The following is a 21,457-nucleotide window of genomic DNA, read 5'->3' as shown; positions in this document are numbered from 1 at the left end:
CTTACAACGTGTGTGTGTGTGTGTGTGTGTGTGTGTGTGTGTGTGTGTGTGTGTGTTTGTGTATATATACATAATGTAATATGGGCGGGGGACAGATTTACAGAAGGAAACATGGAAGGAAAAAAATAAAATAACATGTACATTTATTTGTTGATGAAAGGCATTTATAAGGCATTGTATTAAGGATATCAGGAGATAATCATGAGATTATCAGTAGAACATCAAAAGAATATCAGAATATCAGGACAATAGAAGCAGAACATCAGGAGAGTATTAGGAGATTTTAGTGAGATTACCCGGAGATGATCAAAGAACATCAGGAGAACATAAGAATATTATTAGAAAAATATCAGAAGATTCCAATGAGATAATCAGGAGAATATCAAAAGATTCTAAAGAGATAATCAAAAGATTTTCAGGAAAACATCAAAAAATTCTAATGAGATATTTGGGAGATTTTAAGGAGAATATTAAAAGATTCTAATGAGATAATCGGGAGATTTTAAGGAGAATATCAAAAGATTCTAATGAGATAATCGGGAGATTTTAAGGAGAATATCAAAAGATTCTAATGAGATATATTAGGACACATCACGAAGTCACTGCGCGTTTCGGGGTCACGTGGTGTTGAGTCGGTTCTTTAGACTTCTTTTCCTGCACTACACTACCCATAATGCATTTTTACTCTGGATTTCAATACCTGCAGATAGTAGTCTTAAAGAAACAGCTCTTATTTTCCCTCTACTTCAACACTCGGCTCAGTGAAAGTGAAAGTGCGCAGATCAGACCCGCACTAAGGAGAGATTAGATCAGACCCGCACAACAAAGACCGATAAAACTGGAAACCTAAGTGCAGTGAGTACCTCATACCTGACCTCACACCTGTGATTTCTAAAATCAACTGTGTATTATTCCCAGGGTTTAATAATATATTTAATATATTTAATAATATATGTTCCAAAAATAAACACTTACGTCATCATTATGTCGCAGTTACATTTCATACCTTTATTTCTCTCACCACAGGCCGTATGTGTATAATATCCATTATATAGACCATTATACTGTACACAATACACGTTCCTGACTCATCATTATAATATTTATTTATATTTATGGATCAATTAAGAATCCGAGCGCCGTTTAGCTTCATGTTTGTCCTTAAAAACTATGGTTGTCCATTAGGGTCAAAATCTTCTCTGCTTGTCTAAACACTATCAATCACTGACTTACATATGAATATATATTTTTCTTCCAATACTCTATTCTCTTCATTTCATATCCTTCAACAGTGTATGTTTAGGTTTGAGTTTCTATCTAATCATGTATCAGGCATCACGTGTTTCCATGGGGAGAGACATTTGCATTGAAATCATCAGGATTAACAGTGTCGCTGCCTGTCGTGTGAAATAAATGAAAATGAAACTGTTGAGTTAACTAATCAGATTTCGAGTTGGCAACATGTAGCAGCCAGTGTTGTACAGCAGAAGTCAAGTCAAGTCAACTTTATTTCTATAGCGCTTTTCACAACAGACATTGTCTCAAAGCAGCTTTACAGAAATCAACAGTTAAGGTGAATGGTGTGTATTTATCCCTGATGAGCAGCCGTGGCGACTGTGGCAAGGAGAAACTCCCTTAGAGGTTATGAGGCAGAAACCTTGAGAGGAACCAGACTCAAAAGGGGAACCATCCTCATTTGGGTGACATCAAGAGTGTGATTATAGTCTTTAAACAATACAGAACACTGGAGAAAGAGAACTAACATGAGCACTGGAGTATAAGATTATAAGTAATGTTCTTTCTACAGTCTTATACAGTCTTTATGGTTATAAAACTAGGAGCTACTGAGCAACTCATAAAATAGCTCAACTTTTGTGATCATCACAGATCCAACACCAGCTTCTCCATGCCAGAGCCTTTAAACAATCCAGGAGGTCCAGTGTCAAAACTCCACACATGTAGTGGGATCCAAGAAATAAGAATAAGAAAGGAAATGTAATTCGTTAATGTACTTAAGTAGGTTTTTCGTGTATTTGTGTTTTTTAGTAGGGACAATCTAACACGCTTAACACAGCTTAATGTGATAAGACTGCGTATTTAAAAGGCCACATTTAACCACACTGTTTGTTTGTATATAGTTTAATTTATGATTATTATTGTGTTTACTGAGTTTGGTCTTTTTAAAATGTCCACTTTACTTAAGTATTTCCATTTGGGGAGACTTTTAACTTTCAACTTCAGTACATTTCAAAGTTCAATATCTTTAACTTTTTACTCAACTACATTTTGCGAAATCAGTCGTTCCTGTTTATTTATGGAGATAAAAACGTAACTGTTCAAGCAGCAATCCACCAATCAGGGTAAAGTGTGCATGCTGTTTCGAACTCAGTAATTAACTCATTAATATATCAAGGATCCGCACTGAGCCCTTTCCTGTTTGCAGTGTTGATGGACAGGTTGACAGACGAGGTCAGACAGGAGTCTCTGTGGTCTATGATGTTTGCGGATGATATTGTTATTTGTGGTGAGAGTAGGGAGCAGGTTAAGATGAGCCTGGAGAGGAGGTACGCTGTAGTAATATTTTACTGAGGGTATCTCTACTTGAACATGGTTTGTGTACTTTGTCCACCTCTGCTAGCGGGCATACAATATAACGTCGGTATTTTCACGTCCTTTGATTGGTTGGTCGAGCACACTAGTCACTTTTTTCATTCATTAACGGCTGACAAAGGAGAAGAAATTGATTTGGTGACAAATTCAAGTTCATTCATTTTGAAGACATAATTTAAAAAATAAATAAATAAATAAATAAAAAGGTGAAATCTAAGCCAAAACAGATTTCTCAAGAACAGTTTATACTTTTGCCGTTTTGTTTCCTGTAGAATTTGCACAAAAAAAACCCACACAATTTGGCTTCATTTCAATTTGTCATATCAATCCCTCGTCGTTCAACATCTCAGCTACCACTTACCTGATGCAATGCATAGAAGAACCATTTTGGTTCCCCTAAGGATCTTTTAGTTATTGCTTTTTAACAGAACCATTTTTGCAAGTTTTGTCAATGAAATATTTTGCACTCAAAAAATGTGCACTATTGGGATTCCTGTATTTTCCAGCCATTTTTGTTTATTTTTTCCCAAAACAGTAGTACAAGTTTGGAGGCACATGATTATACAGGATATCTTTGGATGAGGTAGCATGAAGTTTCTCCTTCACTTGAACTAGTAGACCAAAACCTCTTCCAGCATAACAATAGTGTTGTAGTGTATGAGGTCAACTCTACGTAGGTCAACCCATGAACCTGATGAGGAAAAACCTGTCCAAGAACTATTCTAAAAATGCAGATTTGAAAGCCTTCGTGGTCATCAAACAGCAAAAATGCATGTCTCCTATTTGATTTAAATGAAAGCTTGAAGCCATATCGACCCTTTGTGGATAAACTGAAAGACCCCAAATATTTTAATATTGTCAGTAATGAAATAAAATGGATAATAAAAAGCCAGTGTTTAAATTTGCATCAGTATGCACATAATTTGTTGTGTTTTTCATGCAGATGGAGAATCCAGACATGGAAGAGCCTCAGTGCTCTCAAGGTGCTGAGAAAGAAACCATCCAGACTGAGCAAGTAAAAGCGAGTCGTCATAAGAGGTCTCATATTTATGTGTGTGTGTGTGTGTGTGTGTGTGTGTGTGTGTGTGTGTGTGTGTGTGTGTGTGTGTGTATATATATATATATATATATATATATATATATATATATATATATATATATATATATAATATAATATAATATACTATATAATTCTATACACTTTTTCAAAAAACATAAAATTACTTGGTTTCTTTTATTATTTTAAAAGATTTTGAAAAGTGAACAGTTTACAATTTCTAAACAATTTGAAATAAAATGCCTGTTTTGGTTAATTAATATGTAAAATAACATTGTATATTAGTTATATGAATATTTATAAAATAGAATCAATCGAATTAATACATTACATTTTTTTAATATATTGATAAAACTTAGTAATCAATAAAATTGGCACACAAATTGTTTTATATTAAAGTGGTTTATATGTAATTTTCTAAAGATAAGTAAATCTTTAATTATCTTCAAGTAACTTCCTGGTATATATATATATATATATATATATATATATATATATATATATATATATATATATATATATATATATATATATTACAGTGGAACCTCGGGTTATGAGTTTAATTGGTTCCATCACTTTACTCTTAACCTGAAAAGCTCGTATCCCGATACAAATTTTCCCATAAGAATGAATAGAAACTTCGGTAATTTGTTCTGGACACCCAAAAAGTGTTTCTTAAAAAAAAAATAACGCCAATATTCACTAATATTATTTACTTTTAACATGTTATATTGAAATCGTATCATATAAAAACATATAAACATATAAAAAATAAATCTTTAAATGTTACCTTACCTTTAAGAAGTCTCGCTGCGTGCATGATGGACACGACGTCCGTAGAAGCGGGAGGAGGGAGAGTTATTGTTTGGAAGGAGAATTTCCATCAGGCTACTTTGTTGGCGGCATGGTGATAGGAATACGTACAGTATTTAAAGTTCAGTAATTCCACACTGTTAGAGCGACGGCGGATGTGTATGTGCTGCGAGGCGCGGCGAGAGCACGTGGCGATACGTAAAAACTAACCTGCCTGCGATTTTCCGTGCAACGCTCGTATCCTAAAATATTTCTCGTAACTAGAGGCAACATTTTTTATGAACTGCGATTCGTAACCTGAATTATACGTATGCCGGGGCGTTCGTAACCCGAGGTTCCACTGTATATATATATATATGCTATAAATATTGAATATAGAGCACAAAACAGGCCACAATTTTATTGTTCTTGTTGGTTTTAATTTTTGTTTCAGGAAGTCTCCTTCACCAAGTCAACTTTCAATGAAGAGTGATGATTCAATGATTCAACCAGTTCATTTTACTTCAGGCAAAAGGTCTGCTTTACCTGTAAATATTATGTAATTTATATTATTTGATGCTAGAGAAGAAGTGGTAGTTTAGTGGTTGATATTTTAGCTTTCTGATTATAAGGTTTGTTGGTTTAAATCCCAGTACTACCAAGCTGCTACTGCTGCGTCTTTGAGCACGGCCTTTAACCCTCAACTGCTTAGTTGTATAAAAAATGTAATAATTGTTAGTCACACTGTTTAAGAGCATCTGCCAAGTGCCTGTCAGTTTTGACTGTTTAAATCAAACATATTAGAAATGTATGCTAAAATACCTTTTTTTAATAGTTTTTAATTGCAAATATAAAGAAACTGTTTTTTTATTTTTTTTATTTTTTTTATTTTTTCAGAGTTCAAAAGACTTCTCCATCACCAGACCAACTTTCGATGAAGGGCGATGATGACTCAATGATTCAACCAGTGCATTTCGGTCAAGGAGAACAGCAGAAACACACCGGGTTTTTATTTTCATTCTTTAAATGATAACTGTGGTGCTTTTTTTCCCTACAATTATTGTCATGTTTAGGTTATGTTTATACTAAGTGAACGTTACAGTTCCAGTAATAATATTTAAGCTAAGAACAGTCTAAATACAGTGATGGACTTAGAGCCCTGGGTCATTTGAGTGAGTCAGGACAAGAATTAAGCAGGATCCACGAGAAAGTGTTGTGGGAACAGATGGCTTTTACTCTCATAAAGGTGGAAGGAGGGACTGGTCAATCATTCTTGGTATTAAACAGAATTGGTCGACTATTCTTTGGGAGATTGTAGAAATAGTCAGGGTTACTGTGGGAGAATACTGTGTATATACTGGTTAGTATTGGTCCAACTTTCTATGGGAGATGGCAAGATTTATTAAACTTGCTCAGTCTTTCTGCAGCACAGGGTGGAACTGGCCAAACTTTCTTTGAGAGATGGTAGGATTGATCATAATTATGTGAGAGTTTAGGACTGGTCACAATTAATATGGCTGTGATCTTCTGGCCCTCAGGCGGCACTGCATTAAAACATTCATAATGATTCTGTGATGAAAATCACTGCATGGGCTCATTAAAACCTCCAGAAATCATTTCTATTTAATTTTCTAAAGATAAGTAAATCTTGAATTATCTTCAAGTAACTTCCTGGTTAGCGGCTAATGCCTGTGCTATGGATTCTTTAGCGTTTTCATGTATGCGCAAAATAAATGTGAGTAGCAACAGTGACACTGTGCCAACTATAGTTTCTTTTTTATACCCCCTAAATGCACTCAAAGAGCAAGATGGAGGCTAAACAAACTTATGGTCCACCACTTAATATGTTCCTGAGGGAACTAAGATTTCTGCATGTAAAAAGGAGTGCATACGGTACACATGGAATACGTGTGCTGTTACACCTCTAATATATATATATATATATATATATATATATATATATATATATATATATATATATATATATATATATATATATGCTATAAATATTGAAGCTGCAGAGCACAAAACAAGCCACAATTTTATTGTTCTTGTTGGTCCTAATTTTTGTTTCAGGAGGTCTCCTTCACCAAGTCAACTTTCAATGAAGAGTGATGATTCAATGATTCAACCAGTTCATTTTACTTCGGGCAAAAGGTCTGCTTTAGCTATAAATATTATGTAATATATATTATTTGATGCTAGAGAAGTGGTAGTTTAGTGGTTGAGATTTTAGCTTTCTGATTATAAGGTTGTTCATTTAAATCCCAGTACCACCAAGCTGCTACTGCTGTGTCTTTGAGCACGGCCTTTAACCCTCAACTGCTTAGCTGTATAAAAAACTTACCGTATTTTCCGGACTATAAGTCACTACTTTTTTCCCACGCTTTGAACCCCGCAGCTTAAACAATGAAGCAGCTAATTTATGGATTTTTCCTGGGTTTTTTCCGGTTTCACAAGCTTCCTGCCACCAAAAAACTGAACCCTATAACATTAGACCAATGAAATTGCCGAACGGGTTTAGGTGAACCAATGAAATTCTTTATATCAAATCAGATGCGCTCCCACTGAATCGGGCCGCACCACATCATAAATATGGATGATGTTCCTCTGACGTTTGACCTGCCGCTCACTTGGACCATCTACAGGAAAGGCGAATCATTCATCACGCTGAAAACAACCGGGCATGAAAAACACACTTCACCTGTGTTCTGAGCTGCACGGCATCGAGAAAAAAGCTTTACCGATGGTGACTTTTTAACGCACGACGATGCCAGAAGAAAAACTCTAGATAGAACTTGTTGTGAAAGGAAAGACAGTGAACAATGACTTTCTTGGTGGGCTACTGTTTAGATATAAGCCGTGTTACAGACACTGTCTTTCGTTAAAGCCTGTGTAAAGTTCATTCGTTTTAATGTAGGCAGCTTATAGACAGGTGCGGCTTATTTATGTTCAAAATAAAAATCTTTGTAAAATTCAGTTTGTGCAGCTTATATTTGGGTGCGCTTAATAGTCTGGAAATTACAGTAATAATTGTTAGTCACGCTGTTTAAGCTTTGGCGTCTGCCAAGTGCCTGTCAGTTTTGACTGTTTAAATCATATTAAAAATGTATGCCAAAATGGCATTTTCTAAATAGTTTTTAATTGCACATGTAAAGAAACTGTTTTTTTTTTTATTTCATTCAGAGTTCGAAAGGCTTCTTCATCACCAGGCCAACTTTCATTGAAGGGCGATGATGACTCAATGATTCAACCAGTGCATTTCGGTCAAGAAGAACAGCAGGAACAAACCGGGTTAATATTTTCATTCTTTAAATGATGACTGTGGTGCTTTTTTTCCCTACAATTATTGTCATGTTTAGGTTATGTTTATACTAAGTGAACGTTACAGTTCAAGTAATAATATTTAAGCTAAGAACAGTCTAAATACAGTGATGGACTTAGAGCTCTGGGTCATTTGAGTGAGTCAGGACAAGAATTCAGCAGGATCCACGAGAAAGTGTTGTGGGAACAGATGGCTTTTACTCTCATGCAGGTGGAAGGAGGGACTGGTCAATCATTCTTTCTAGAAAACAGATTTAGTCAACTATTCTTTGGGAGATTGTAGAAATATTTAGGATTACTGTAGGATAATTATGTGTATATACTGGTCATTATTGGTTAAACTTTCTTTAAAAGTTGGTAGGATTGATCATGTGAGAGTTTAGGACTGGTCACAATTAATATGAAAGCATGTATGATTGGTCAAAACTCCTGCAGGAGTGAATAGGATTGGTCATATTTACTGTGGGAAAGTGTTAACCTAGTCAGCAGAAATGCTCTAAGTTTCTGTGGTGGGCTTACACGCCCACTGCAGAGGCCTGGAATGGAGCGATGCCATCTGCAAAGGTCTGGAGCGGGTGATGCCTACCGCGGAGATCAGAGGCTGAGTGAAGCCCTTGGCGGACGCCCATTGAGGAGGCCTGCAGTGACACCTTTGGCAGGACTCTGGGGCGAGACGGCACCCCCATGGGTGTACGAGGCGCGACGCCTCTCTCTGCGGAGGTCTGGAGCACATTCAAAGGGGCTTTGGAGCACGGTGCCGCCTTTGGGGAGATCTTGGAATGCGACGGCACTCTCTGAGGGACCTAGAAGCACAATTGCGCCTTCAGGGATACTTGGGAGCGCGGCGTCGCCTTCAGAGTCTTGTAGTACGACGGCACTTCCAGAGGTTCCTTGTAGCATGGCGGCGCTTCCGGAAGAACATTGGGTCGTAATGTCGCCTCCAGAATGGTCTTTGAGTGCGACGGCGCCTTCAGCGAAAGGCTTTGAGGGGTGGAGTCGCTTTCAAAGAGGCTTGGAGGCTTGGCGTCCCGTTCAGAGAGGCTTGGAGGCATTGCGTCACCTTCGTAGGGACTTTGAAGCACAACGGCGCCTTCGGAGGAAGCTTGAAGCGCGACTGCGCCTTCTGAGAGACTTGTGAGCGCGACTGCGCCTTCGGAGGAACTGTGGACCTCGTCGCCGCCTTCGGAGGAACTGTGAAGCGCGGCGGCGCCTTCGGAGATATTTGGTACCGCGATGTCGCCTGCGGAGGGGCCTTGAAGTGCGACGGTGCCTACAGAGAGATCTAGAAGCGCAACGGCACCCTGGCAGAATATATGGACCGTGAAGTCGCCCTCAGAGGAACTTGGGACCACGGCGTCGCTTTCGGAGGGACTGTAACCTGCGACATCACCTTCAGCGGAATCCTGAAGCGCGACGGCTCCCTTGAAGAGGCTTGGGACTGCGGTGTCATCTTTAGAGAAACTATGGAGCGCTACTCGCCTTCAGAGGGGCCTTGGAGCGTGACATCGCTTTCATAGAGACTTTCAGTCGTGGCGTAATTTCCGGAGGAGCTTTGGACCGTGACATCCCCTCTAGAGGAGCTTGGAACCTTGTCGCCGTTTTCGGAGGGACCTTGAAGCGTGATGGCGCCCTTGGAGGAACTTTGGACTGCAACCTCACCTTCAGAGAGACCTTGGAGGGTGAAGGTGCTTTTGGCTGAGCTTTGAAGCATGACAGTGCCTTCTGAGGAGCTTGGAAGACTGGTTTCTCTCAAGGTTTCTTCCTCATAACATTTAAGGGCGTTTTTCCTTGCCACAGTCGCCACAGCTTGCTCATCAGGGATAACTGCACACTATTCACTTTGACTGTTGATTTCTGTAAAGCTGCTTTGAGACAATGTCTGTTGTGAAAAGCACTATAGAAATAAACTTGACTTGACTTGAATTGACTTGACTTTCGCGGCCAGGCGGTTGTACAATGTCCCCTCTACAACCAGGCCTCAGTTTGATGTCCTTCTCGCAGCCAGGCGGTGGTATGACATTCCTTTCGTGGCCAGGCGGTGGTACAATGTCCTTTTTATGGCCGGGCGGCCATACTGCATCCTCCTTGCTGCCCTGGGGTGGAGTGGTGAGCTCGGCGGAACACTGGAGCGGGGCGGTGCTCTTGGGGCGGTGCTCTTGGGGCGGTGTACTCCGTAGGGTTTGAAAACTGGGGCTTGGGTTGGCGCTTCCTGGAGTTGGCACCTCCGCACTTGCATGATCCGGAGCCGGTGAGCATGAACCACAAGGAGCAGCAGGGGGCTTATGGGTGAAATCCGAAGCAGAATTGGGCTGCAGATCCATCGCGGTAGAGCGATTCCTCCATTTGCTGTTTCGGTCGGATCTTCTGTCAAGGCCGTGATCACCCATAGGACGCGGGAGTAACTCAATCATTGTCTTTATTTAGATACAAGACATCAACAAGAAACTGAGAGAGTTACGAACCATAATGTGGGTGTAGTCCGTAAAGTGGGTAGGATCCGTAAAGCGGGTAGGATCTGTAACACGTTGATAATCCGTAAAGCGTGTAGGATCTGTAAAGTGGATAGGATCTGTAACACGAAGGTAATCCGTAAAGCGAAGGTAATTCTTACGATCAGAACACGGAGCAGGAACCAGCGGGGAATGCTGGTGGTCAGGAACCAGGAAGATCACTGTAGCCATCAAGTAGATCCGACAGCAAGTAAGGACGGAGCGTAAGTTTATAAAGGGCACCAGGTAATGTGGAACAGGAATTGTCGATTAGCGCCGGGAGCGGCGGAGAGAGAGCAGCGGAGGGGGGGTGGCAGAACGAACCCTGACATTGGATACATTTGTACTATATACTTTTTTGTGGTCATTTAGGTTTCGAAAGGTTTCGCCATCTGAAGTTGTAACAACTGAAGTTATAGCGACTGGTGATGTGGAACCAAATCTCTGCCAGGAACACTACAAGGTTTTGGATATGTTCTGCAAAACTGACCAGGCAGCTATTTGTAAGGGGTGTGCAGTGAAGCAGCACAAAGAACATGCAAAACAATACATCAAGGTAAATTGAATATTCTTGACCTAAACTTTGGTTACACCAAAACATATTCTATTATATTTTATACTATTGTATATGCATACTATTTTATATATAAATAATTACACTTTCTTGTTCACTGCTTGCATTTTGTGAATTTGTTTTAGATATCAACAGTTCCCAATACTCTGATCACACTACAGAACATACTGGATAGAATGACAGCCTCAGAGTTTCGGGAGTTTAAAAGAAATTTGGGTTATGAATACCCAGAGTGCTTTGAGACATTGCCTAATACTCGTAGCACTCGAAAGGATATTGCTGAGAGTATGATGGAAAGTTTCTCCGAAGATGAAGTTCTGAAAGTCACAGTTAATTTGGCCTCAAGTATGTCTTCTTCTTTTTACGATTGTAAATAATTGCTAAATGATAACAGTAATAAAAAAACATACTATGCGCACATCATATTGACATTCCTGCCTTTGAGGGCATTGTCAGGAAATATCCCCATTCTCTTTGAGTGTGCACTTAGTGGTGACAAGAACTCTCTAAGCTCCACAGGAGGGGGATATATTCTTTTAGGCATAGACTTAACTGCACAGTTTACTAAAAAAAATTCCCAATACATTATATATATATAAAATTTCCATTTTACTATTTACTATTTAAATGGAAAAATCAGAATCAGATCATGAATAAAACGGAAATAATGTAAGTTATGTATTCTTTCTGTACGGCCTGATACCAATTGGCCTGGGGGTTGTGGACCACTGCTGTTTCAGACACATATGGCACAACATTCCTTCAACAATCCCAAAACTTTAGCAACTGGTTTCCTTAGTTCCCAGATGTATACACACAGCAGACGTAATGCTACACAGTGGTAAACATGGACCTGTCCCAATGACCTTAATTTTTCCCTTTAAAATGGTATCTATTCTCATTATAATCTGAAACAGTTAAAGCCATTGAAGTATATCACTTTAGATTAATTTATTCATTTTGGTTATTTTCACAGTTAAGCCAGTATCCAGATGTCAAGAAAAAATAAAGGAAACACTACGGAGGAAATTCTGGCATGTTCATGAAGGACTTGCCTTACCCAAGACACAAGTTGTGTTGTATGACACTTACACAGAGCTCTATATCACTGAGGGTGGAAGTGATGCAGTCAAAGCGGAACATGAAGTGAGACTAATTGAGAAAGTTGACAAAAATTGTAGCAATCAAGAAAACCCTGTTAACTTGACAGGCATTTTTCGGTCACCGAGCGGTGATGTCAGAACTGTTTTAACCAAAGGTATCGCTGGAATTGGAAAAACAATTTCCGTTCAGAAGTTCATGCTAGACTGGGCAGAGAACTCTGCCAATCAAGACATTGATCTTATAATTCCTCTGTTTTTCCGCGATCTTAACCTTGAGAAGGAACCCTGCAGTCTGATAGAGCTTATGCGGAAATTTTTCTCCGAGCTCAAAGAAATCGAAAGCTTCGAGAATGGCATTAAGATTTTGCTCGTTTTGGATGGTCTGGATGAATGTCGGATCCACTTGGACTTTCATAACACCAGGACATGCTGCGATATAATGGAGCCAATATCTATGGATGTCCTTTTGACAAATTTAATAAAAGGCAATCTACTGCCCAAATCTCTACTGTGGATCACTTCTCGTCCAGCCGCGACCAATCAGATACCCTCAGAGTGTGTACAGCGGGTGACTGAAGTTAGAGGCTTCAGTGACCCACAGAAAGAAGAGTACTTTCACAAGAAATGTAAGGACCCTCATATGGCCAACCTGATGATTAAGCATGTGAAGTCATCTCGAAGCATGCACATCATGTGCCACATCCCGATCTTCTGCTGGATTACAGCAACTGTCCTGGACATACTGATAAGAGACAGTGAAATTGGTGAGATTCCAAAAAATCAGACTCAGTTGTACATTCATTATTTACTCATACAGACCGGTTTGAAGAACAGGAAGTACCAGAAAGCTATTAACGGAGACCTGCGCAAGTTGACGCAAAGTGACAAAAGCATGATTTTAAACTTGGCCAAGTTAGCGTTCCAGGGAATGACTAAAAACACTCTGATCTTCTATGAAGCAGACCTGAAGGACTGTGGGATTGACATCAATGACGCAGCAGAATTCTCATCTCTGTGCACACAGTTGTTTAGAGAAGAGTTTGGATTGTACAGAGAGCGAGTCTTCTGTTTCCTACACCTCAGCATACAGGAGCATTTGGCTGCCATTTACGTTCTGAACCAGTGTTTGACTGAGGGCATGAATGTTCTTGCTTCGTCTGGTAGCCAATCCACGAAGCAGAATCAGAAGACCACGTTAACGAACTTGCTTAAGAGCGCAGTGATTAAGGCTTTAGAAAACAAGTTCGGACATTTTGACCAATTTCTTCGATTCTTTTTGGGACTTTCTACCGAGTGTAACAGACAGCTCCTACAAAATCTTTTGCCTCAGATTGGAAAAGAGTCCCTTGAGAATGATAAAATTGTCCAATTCATCAAAGATAAGATTGCTGAGGAAGCCAGAACAGAGACAGAAACGATTAACCTTATCCATTGTTTGAAAGAACTGGGTGACATAGGTTTGGTGAACGAAATTCAGGAGAGTTTGGATTCTGGTACAATCTGTGACATGGAATTAAATCCAGTGCAATGTTCAGTGCTGGCTTATATAATACTGATGTCAAAGGATGTAATGGAAGTCTTCGACCTGAAGAAATACAAAACAACACAAGCATCCAGTCGTCACAGATTACTTCCGATCGTCCGTGCGTCGAAGAAGGCAATGTAAGCAATGCTGTGTTTTTATAAAGCAATCAAAAGTTAAATAAATTACAATCTGTCTTTTAAAAGCTGTTTTGTGATTTCCGATATGTCCGATATGGCAGACTCTGTGACTGTGAACTCTCAAGAAACTCATGCGAGATTGTGGCATCTGGACTCCGTATAGCCAATTCTCCTGTCAGAGAACTAGATCTGAGCCACAACCCCATAGGAAACGATGGGTTTTTGGATCTTTGCAAAGGACTGAAAAGCCCTCACTGTCAACTTGAGATATTGAGGTATGCACACTTCCACAATCGAGGAAACACATTTATATCCAAAGGTAAAGAAGTGGAATCTCATGATAAAGTCAGTTGAATAAATATTTGGACATTCAAATTATAGTTATTGTAGCTGTCTACCACATTAAAATGAAAAATCAACTAGCAGACTATCATCTTTAATTAAAAGGATCTTGAAGATCAGAACTTGGAAAGAGAACAACGTAAGTCAAAGTGTGCCTGATTTTGGAATCCATAGACATAAGAACATTTGTTATCTTGTTATGTCTTTTTACAGGCCTTTAATTGTCTTTCCTGCTTTTTCTTGGGATAGTTTTCCATCGGCAAGTAAAATGCAATTGGAGAAGGAAAACCTAGCCAGCCTTCTCCAGCCTTCTGCAGCCTAGCCCAGCTTAGCTTTCCAATGGTCCAGAGTTTTTCTAGTGTTGATTCTGTATTTATTATTTTAATAAAGTTAAACTAGAATCTAAATATAATTTTTAGGCAAACTTTAACAGGGTCTTCCTGTTTCTAAGGATTACCAATGTTGTAAAGTTGTCTTTGGGTTGTTGACATTGACAGAGATTCCATTAACAGCTACCTCATGGAGAATGTTCTTCGTTTGGCCAAGTATTGTTATACCTTCAATATACCGTGCTAGACAGCTGATTTTTTTTTTTTAAAAACAATGTCTAAAATGTATACGTCTAATTTAAAACTGTCTATACTATTTACAACAAAATAGTATCATTTTCCAAAAATGTATTTATTTGATTTTACAAGAACAACTTTTGAACTGAAGTAGCAGTCTCTGAATGCACCATTATTTCCTAAACAGGCTTGAAGCCTGCGAGATTACAGACAAGTCCTGTGCAAATTTAGCGTTTGCATTCAAGAGCACTCCATCCAGCCTTCAAGAGTTAGACCTCTCTTCAAATGAACTGACCGACGAAGGGGTGATGATGCTTGAACCGTGGTTGAAAAGTGAGAACTGTAAAGTGCAAAGACTGAGGTATGCTCCGAAGGTTTATTTTTATTATTATTATTTCTTTTTTCCAATTATATAGCAGTTTTCACAATGGACATTGTCCCAAAGCAGCCTAGTCATTCGCTTTACTATTCAATTTAATTTTACATCGTAGATCACATAATGGCCATTGTCACAAAGCAGCTTTATAAAAAAATATCTAAATTTAGAATAGAATTAAAATTGTAAGTGTTTTTCTAGATTCTAGAAATGTCTTACTGATGACTAATCCAGAGGCAATGATGCCACAGAAAAACAAGATTATAAGAAAACCTTAAGAGGAATCCAACTCTTTTATTCAGGCATTTTTAAAGATAATCTAAAAATTATAAACTAATACAAACTAATGCAAAATAAAAAAAGAATTTGAAGGGTAAGAAAAGTAAGCCAGCTGTTTGCTGTATAATAAACAAAACAAAAAAACTATAAAAAGGTGCTTTCAAACATTTGACAGGCATTATATATATTGTGGCTGGATTTCATTGTGTAATACTTGTATTTTAAGGTTATTAGTAAGTAATAAAACAATTTGGAACATCATATACTATATGATATACATGTATACAATATAAGTATTCCTTTTTAATTCATTAATAGTTACATTTAATGTTGGAAGTTCAAAGCCAGTTCCAGTTCCAGTCTCTGTGAATTTAAAGTATATAGAATGAACTCAATGTACTATAGAAACAACAACATTGGACTGTGGACGGTTTGAACTACAGCAGTCACTACTTGTGAAAGTTACTTGTATAGAAATGTAATCAGCATTTTCTGACCAATCAGAACTTCTTACTATTGTCATTTTTCTCCTAACAGGCTAAAGCAATGTCGCCTTACAAAGAGTTACTGCAAGCACCTCGCTGAAGTGTTGACTTCTTCCTCAACAAAGAAAATTAATCTGGATCTGACAGGAAATGACTTGGAAGATTAGAAAGGTTTCATGTTGAATGATAGAGAAATGTCTGATTCTGAATTGTGTGACTTTTGTAATTGGGAAATATTTACATACTCACTGAATAATGTTAATAAGTAGATAACTAGATAAGTAAAAATGTACATAAATATGAACACTAACAGTAAGCTTTTTTTTTTTTCCACTAAAAGCTTGGCAGCTTCTTGTAAGGTGACCGTGTCCAATCTACAGTTTTGATAGTGAATGCAGGAGATTTCAGACACGTTGAGGAAACAAATCTTTTTTTCCACTAAACTCATAAAATCCGTTTTTTTAATATCTTAAGATGTTCAAATAGATTTTGTAGTGAGGTTGTGGAGATTTGTGTTCATTCAGCTATAAGGCTGTTAGGAAAGTCAGATGCTGATGTAGGTGAGATGAGGACACCTGGGCTGAAGACAGTGTTTCAGTTCACCCCAAAGGAGTTTCATAGGGTTGAGGTCAGTGCTCTATAGCAGGACATTCAAGATCTTCCACTTCATCCTATGTAACTTATAGTCATCCTGGAGCAGGATCTGTACACAGGGGCAGTGATGAATAGGTTTGGGTTCAAGTGAAGGGAAAATGTAGTGCTACTACATCCAAAAACATCTTGTACAATATTCTGCTGCCAACTTTGTTGTAACAGTTTGGGGAAGAACCACAAATGGCTGGAAAAGTCCGGTGTCCCAATACTTTTGTCAATATATTGTAGTGTAGCTCACCTAATAGCACGGCACGGAAAACACTTCACTGAAGGCGAATTTATAAAGGAGTGTCTGATTAAAGTTGCCACTATAATTTGCCCAGAAAAGATGCAATATTTTAAAAACATCAGTCTCTTAAGCAAACAGTTTTGCTCATGAGGCTGTTCAAGACTCGTATCTCTACTACACGACTTACTCCTGAAATCCAGGGCACATCACTGTTCACATTAATAAAGTTAATAGTGAGTAAAATAATTATTGAAAGCAATATATTGTAAAGATTTTTAGGTAAGAAATGTATATAATTGGGCATATATATATATATAAATATATATTAAAAAAAATATATATATATATATATATATATATATATATATATATATATATATATATATATATACAGTGGAACCCGGTTATGTCGATGTCCTTGGGGGTCGCCAAAAAGCATCGAGATAACCGATGATCGAGATAAACGAAAATCAAAATGGTGGCAGTATATTAACGTGCTTGATATTTCTTTATGTACATGATGTGCGTTAATAAATAAGAATGTGCATGCACGTGTTTTTGAAGGGTTTTTTACACAACAGCGTTGCCGCAATTTGTTTGATGAAGGCATGCTATAAAAATACATACAGTACATGTTTATCTGTCAGGAATCCACCTGCCACGCCCCCTTCGGCCCCCTTCGGCATGTCAGGTGCTTTCTCTGTCACTTTCTCTGAAGCTCCAGGCTTCAATCGCGCACATATGGTGCTCGTTTATCATCATCACCAGCTCCTATTTAAACTTCCACACTCTCACTGTCCGTTATTGTTGGTATATGTTGGTTCACGGCGGTCGTTGTTATCGCTCATGCGTGCCTTCCCACCGGCACTCTCTCAACGGCTGCGCTTTTCTTCCCAAAGTGCACCGCGGATTCCCCCCGATCCTGCCGGTGTTCATTCTATGCTTTTGCTGCTCATCCCACGTTCGCCTCCCGTTCATCGCATAACATTTAACAACAAAAGGCATATGTGCACTAACTAACAGCAGAGATTCACCAGTATACAATACAACACCTGTAGCAGCTGTAAGACTTGATTTTTCCGCCACTTCCGCGAGTTCTTCTGCGGCTGCACCGAGATAACCAACGTTAAATGGCTAATTTTTCCCCCCTTGTGCTCGAGATATTAGGGTTCGGCGACATAAAAGAATCGACATAACCGTTAAAAAATGCTAAAACAAAGCGAGAATTTGGCGGTTCCACTTCAAAAATGTCGACTTAATAGGATTGTCGAGATAACTGAGGGCGAGATAACCGGGTTCCACTTTTGGAAGGTGTGTGCACCAGGGTCAAGGTGAGTACAAAAAAAACAAATTTCAAAAAACTTTTTTGAATCCAGTGAAAATGCATTTATTGTTTTGTCTGTTGTGAATAATTACACACAAATTCACACACACCCATTGAGACCCATGTAGTTGCGTTAAAGTAGATGCACTCTGTAAAATACGACTCCAGTAACAGTAAAAGTGTCTCTTTACTCTCAGCACAACAATTTATTAATAGAATGATGTGAATGAGTCAAACACTGATTTTTATCTATTCAAATGATCATGAGCCCATACTACATCAAGGTCATGGGTGTTGTGGCGAGTTCGAGTCTGGAGTTCTTCCTTCATTTATTTCTCTCTTAATGTTCTGCTGGCTGTTGAACTGATGCTGAACTGTATGTCTGTAAACGTGCACTCGACCCTGATTGGTGACTTGCTGCGTGATTGACCAGTTACATTTTTTTATCCTCATGCATTAAAAAGAATGACTGATTTTACAAAATGTAGTTGAGTAAATTATTTGACTTTGGAATGTAATGAATTTGAAGTAAAATTCCTTTGAAATGGAAACATTCAGTAAAGTAAAGATACAAGAAAAAAGCTACTTAAGTACAGTTACAATTACATTTACTTCATTACTGCCCACCGCTGTTGAAACCTCAGTAATGTTTTACTAAGGGATGTATATGACCCCTTTTGCCCCTCTTCACACACTTGTGCTTTATTTGCTATATCCAGTCTTAACAAATATAAATATAAAGCATTTTAAATCTATGTCACTACCTACCACATCTGTTGTTAGCCTCTAATCTCCTCTCCTTTTCTACAGAAGCCCCATTCTATAGCAGGAATCCACACTGAACGATTTATACAGCTTCAGTTATGTAAAATATCATGTATTTTCATATTAAATTATGCTCTTTTTTACATTTAAACATCATTTATCGACTTTGTCTCGTTTATATATACACTGTTTATGTATTTTCTCACATGAGTCTCAGTGTTAGTGAGAATAATGTCGGCATAAACGAACAAATAAAAACCTGCTACACAAGCAATTTTTCAATAAAGATATATTGGATTAATTTCAACCTGGAATGTTTTCCTTCACTATTACAATTTATTTCTACTTTTTAGAGTTGGATAAAGTAGTAAATGAGAGAATTTTCCAGTGTTTTGTTTGTGCTGCAGAATAGTAGTTCTATATAAACCTTGGGGGGTCCCTCTAATAAACTAATTTCTAATCCTGTCCATCGTCGTTACTCCCAATGAACATCTCAGCATCTTCAGCTCTGCTACCTCCAGCTCCACCTACTGTCTTTTACTCAATGCCACTGTCTCTAAACCTACAACATCTCAGGTCTCACCACAGTCCTATAAATTTTCCCTTTCACTCTCACAGATACTCTTCTATCACAAATCACTCCTGCTATCACTCTTCTCCACCCACTCCACCCTGCCTGCACTCTTTTCTTCACTTCTCTAACACACTCTCCATTACTTTGCACTGTTGACCCCAGGTACCTGAACTCCTCCACCTTCACCACCTCTTCTCCCTGCAACTGCACCACTCCCCTGCTCTCCCTCTCATTCACACACATGTACTCTGTCTTACTCCTACTGACTTTTATTCCCCTTCTCTCCAGCGTGTACCTCTAACTTTTCAGTGGTCTTCCTCTGCATAAAACCATACTGCTGCTCACAGAGGGTCACTTCTTCTCTCAGCCTGGCTTCCACTACTCTTTCCCATAACTTCATGGTGTGACTCAACTTAATTCCCCTGTAGTTACTGCAGGTCTGCACATCTCCCTTATTCTTAAAGATCAGTACCAGCACACTCCTTCTCCATTCCTCAGGCATCTTCTCCCCTTCCAAAATCCTGTTAAACAATCTTGTTAAAAACTCCACTCCATCTCCCCTAAACATCTCCAGTATGTCATCTGGTCCAACCGACTTTCCATTCTTCATCCTCTTAATCGCTGCTCTCACTTCCTCCTTACTAATCCTATCCACTTCTTGCTTTCCATCTCCACACCATCCAACCTTCTCTCTCTCTCATTTTCCTCATTAATCAACTGCTCAAAATACTCCTTCATCTTCTCAACACACTCTCCTCACTAGTCAACACATTTTCATCTGCATCCTTCATTGCGCTAACTTTAAAGTATTTTATGCGTTGCACTGCTGGCAATGACAGTAGATTAGATTAGATTAGATTAGATTAGATTAGATTAGATTATTGTAATTGCACAATTATGGTACAAGGCAACGAAATGCAGTTAACATCTAACCAGAAGTGCATAAAATATTAACATATGTACAGGTTGGTAAGGAGATGATATGATAGATATAAATAATGACAGATGAACTTTGTTTCAGACTGGTCCCAGATATAAAGAAAATTGTATAATACTTTCTAAAATCCTGCCTTTTGCCTTTATAAAGACCTCCTTAATATCAAAGATTAAAGACAAAACTTTATATACTGTATTCTGATCTGGTGCACTGTGTTGTCAAAGTAAGTGACCTCTAGGGGGCGTCATTGCTACATAAATGTTGTGCAACCTTGATTAGCGTGTTAGAAGTATTGAGGTGTAAGAGAAAATTTGAACTATATACAGTTTAACATTTTTCTCGTTTTTGCTAATTTCCTGATTAGCACGTGGGTCATGTGCTAATCAGGAAATTAGCAAAAATGAGCAAATGCTAGAGGTGATCTTTGAGAACAGATACAGGGTCATTAAACAAATGTCTTTTGTTTACTGTTTCTTTGCTCACTAAAGATAAACTAAAGCTTCTATTAAGTATCAACAAAGCTGCTCCTGCAATGAAATGGGCTTCTGGTAGTAACCAAATCTGGCCTGAGAGTTGACACAACTCATTTGTGAACATCTTTGCATTTGTCTTCTGAGCTTCTGGTGGAATTCCATCTGGGCCTGATGCTTTGCTGATGTTCTGCTTTCGTATGTTTTTTGTGTATGGTTCCAGGTTCTGCTTGTCCTGATTGTATTTACTTAGAGGAGTAGGATGTTTAATAACCTGTATAGTACTTTCCTGAAGTAAACTTAATTCCCAGGAATAATGAGATTGTAAGTCTTGTCCTGGGAGTGTTTTAACCCTCACAAGACTGTTTGTGATTGGTCAATCTGCAGGTACATCTTTATTAGCTATCTGTCAGATGATGTCATGTACAGCTGCAAGACAAAAAAACGACCAGTTTGTGTATGACCAGAGTTTCTGCTTTAATACCTCATAATCTGTGTTCTGATCTTCATCTAGGTCAATTCTAGACACAATTTGACTACACTAACACACACTAAGTAGATTTCAGGGATTTATCCTGCATTTTAAATCATCATTCACATTGCAGGCTGGAAAAAAAAAGTAATTGAACCTCCGTGATAGCAAAAAAAAAAAAGAAGCAAATTGAAGTCAGGTGCTTCAATTAGGGAGATTAGATTGCAATTGTGCCTTGTACAGGTGCTTTGCCCTTTAAATAAAGACATGCAAATGACTGATTACTGAGGATTTGGTTCTTTTCTGGAACAATTGATCAGTGTGAACCCTGCCTTGATCCCATCAGCTTTCACAAGACCGTGTATAGAAGATG

At 38.5% G+C, this 21,457-nt stretch overlaps 1 protein-coding gene across 3 annotated transcripts; it reads left to right on the top strand.

Annotated features, from left to right (window-relative positions):
- The first annotated feature begins 726 nt into the window (after positions 1-726).
- Positions 727-16,865, top strand: LOC124380649 (protein NLRC3-like). 3 transcript variants are annotated; one of them, XM_046841817.1, is made up of 12 exons: positions 727-855; positions 3,554-3,648; positions 4,914-4,994; positions 5,357-5,464; positions 6,536-6,616; positions 7,646-7,753; positions 10,645-10,828; positions 10,972-11,191; positions 11,823-13,611; positions 13,713-13,886; positions 14,707-14,880; positions 15,712-16,865. In XM_046841817.1, exons 2-12 carry the CDS (start codon positions 3,554-3,556, stop codon positions 15,824-15,826), a joined length of 3,129 nt encoding a protein of 1,042 aa, XP_046697773.1. In that variant the 5' UTR covers positions 727-855; the 3' UTR covers positions 15,827-16,865. The 3 variants fall into 3 exon arrangements, with proteins under 3 accessions (XP_046697773.1, XP_046697775.1, XP_046697774.1); XM_046841818.1 differs by having other exon boundaries at positions 754-855; positions 3,554-3,625; XM_046841819.1 differs by lacking the exons at positions 4,914-4,994; positions 5,357-5,464.
- Positions 16,866-21,457: the final 4,592 nt, after the last annotated feature.

The sequence above is a fragment of the Silurus meridionalis genome, chromosome 27 (assembly GCF_014805685.1).
Source record: "Silurus meridionalis isolate SWU-2019-XX chromosome 27, ASM1480568v1, whole genome shotgun sequence".
NCBI classification, from domain to species: domain Eukaryota; kingdom Metazoa; phylum Chordata; class Actinopteri; order Siluriformes; family Siluridae; genus Silurus; species Silurus meridionalis.
This window is presented reverse-complemented; position numbering and strand designations above follow the sequence as displayed.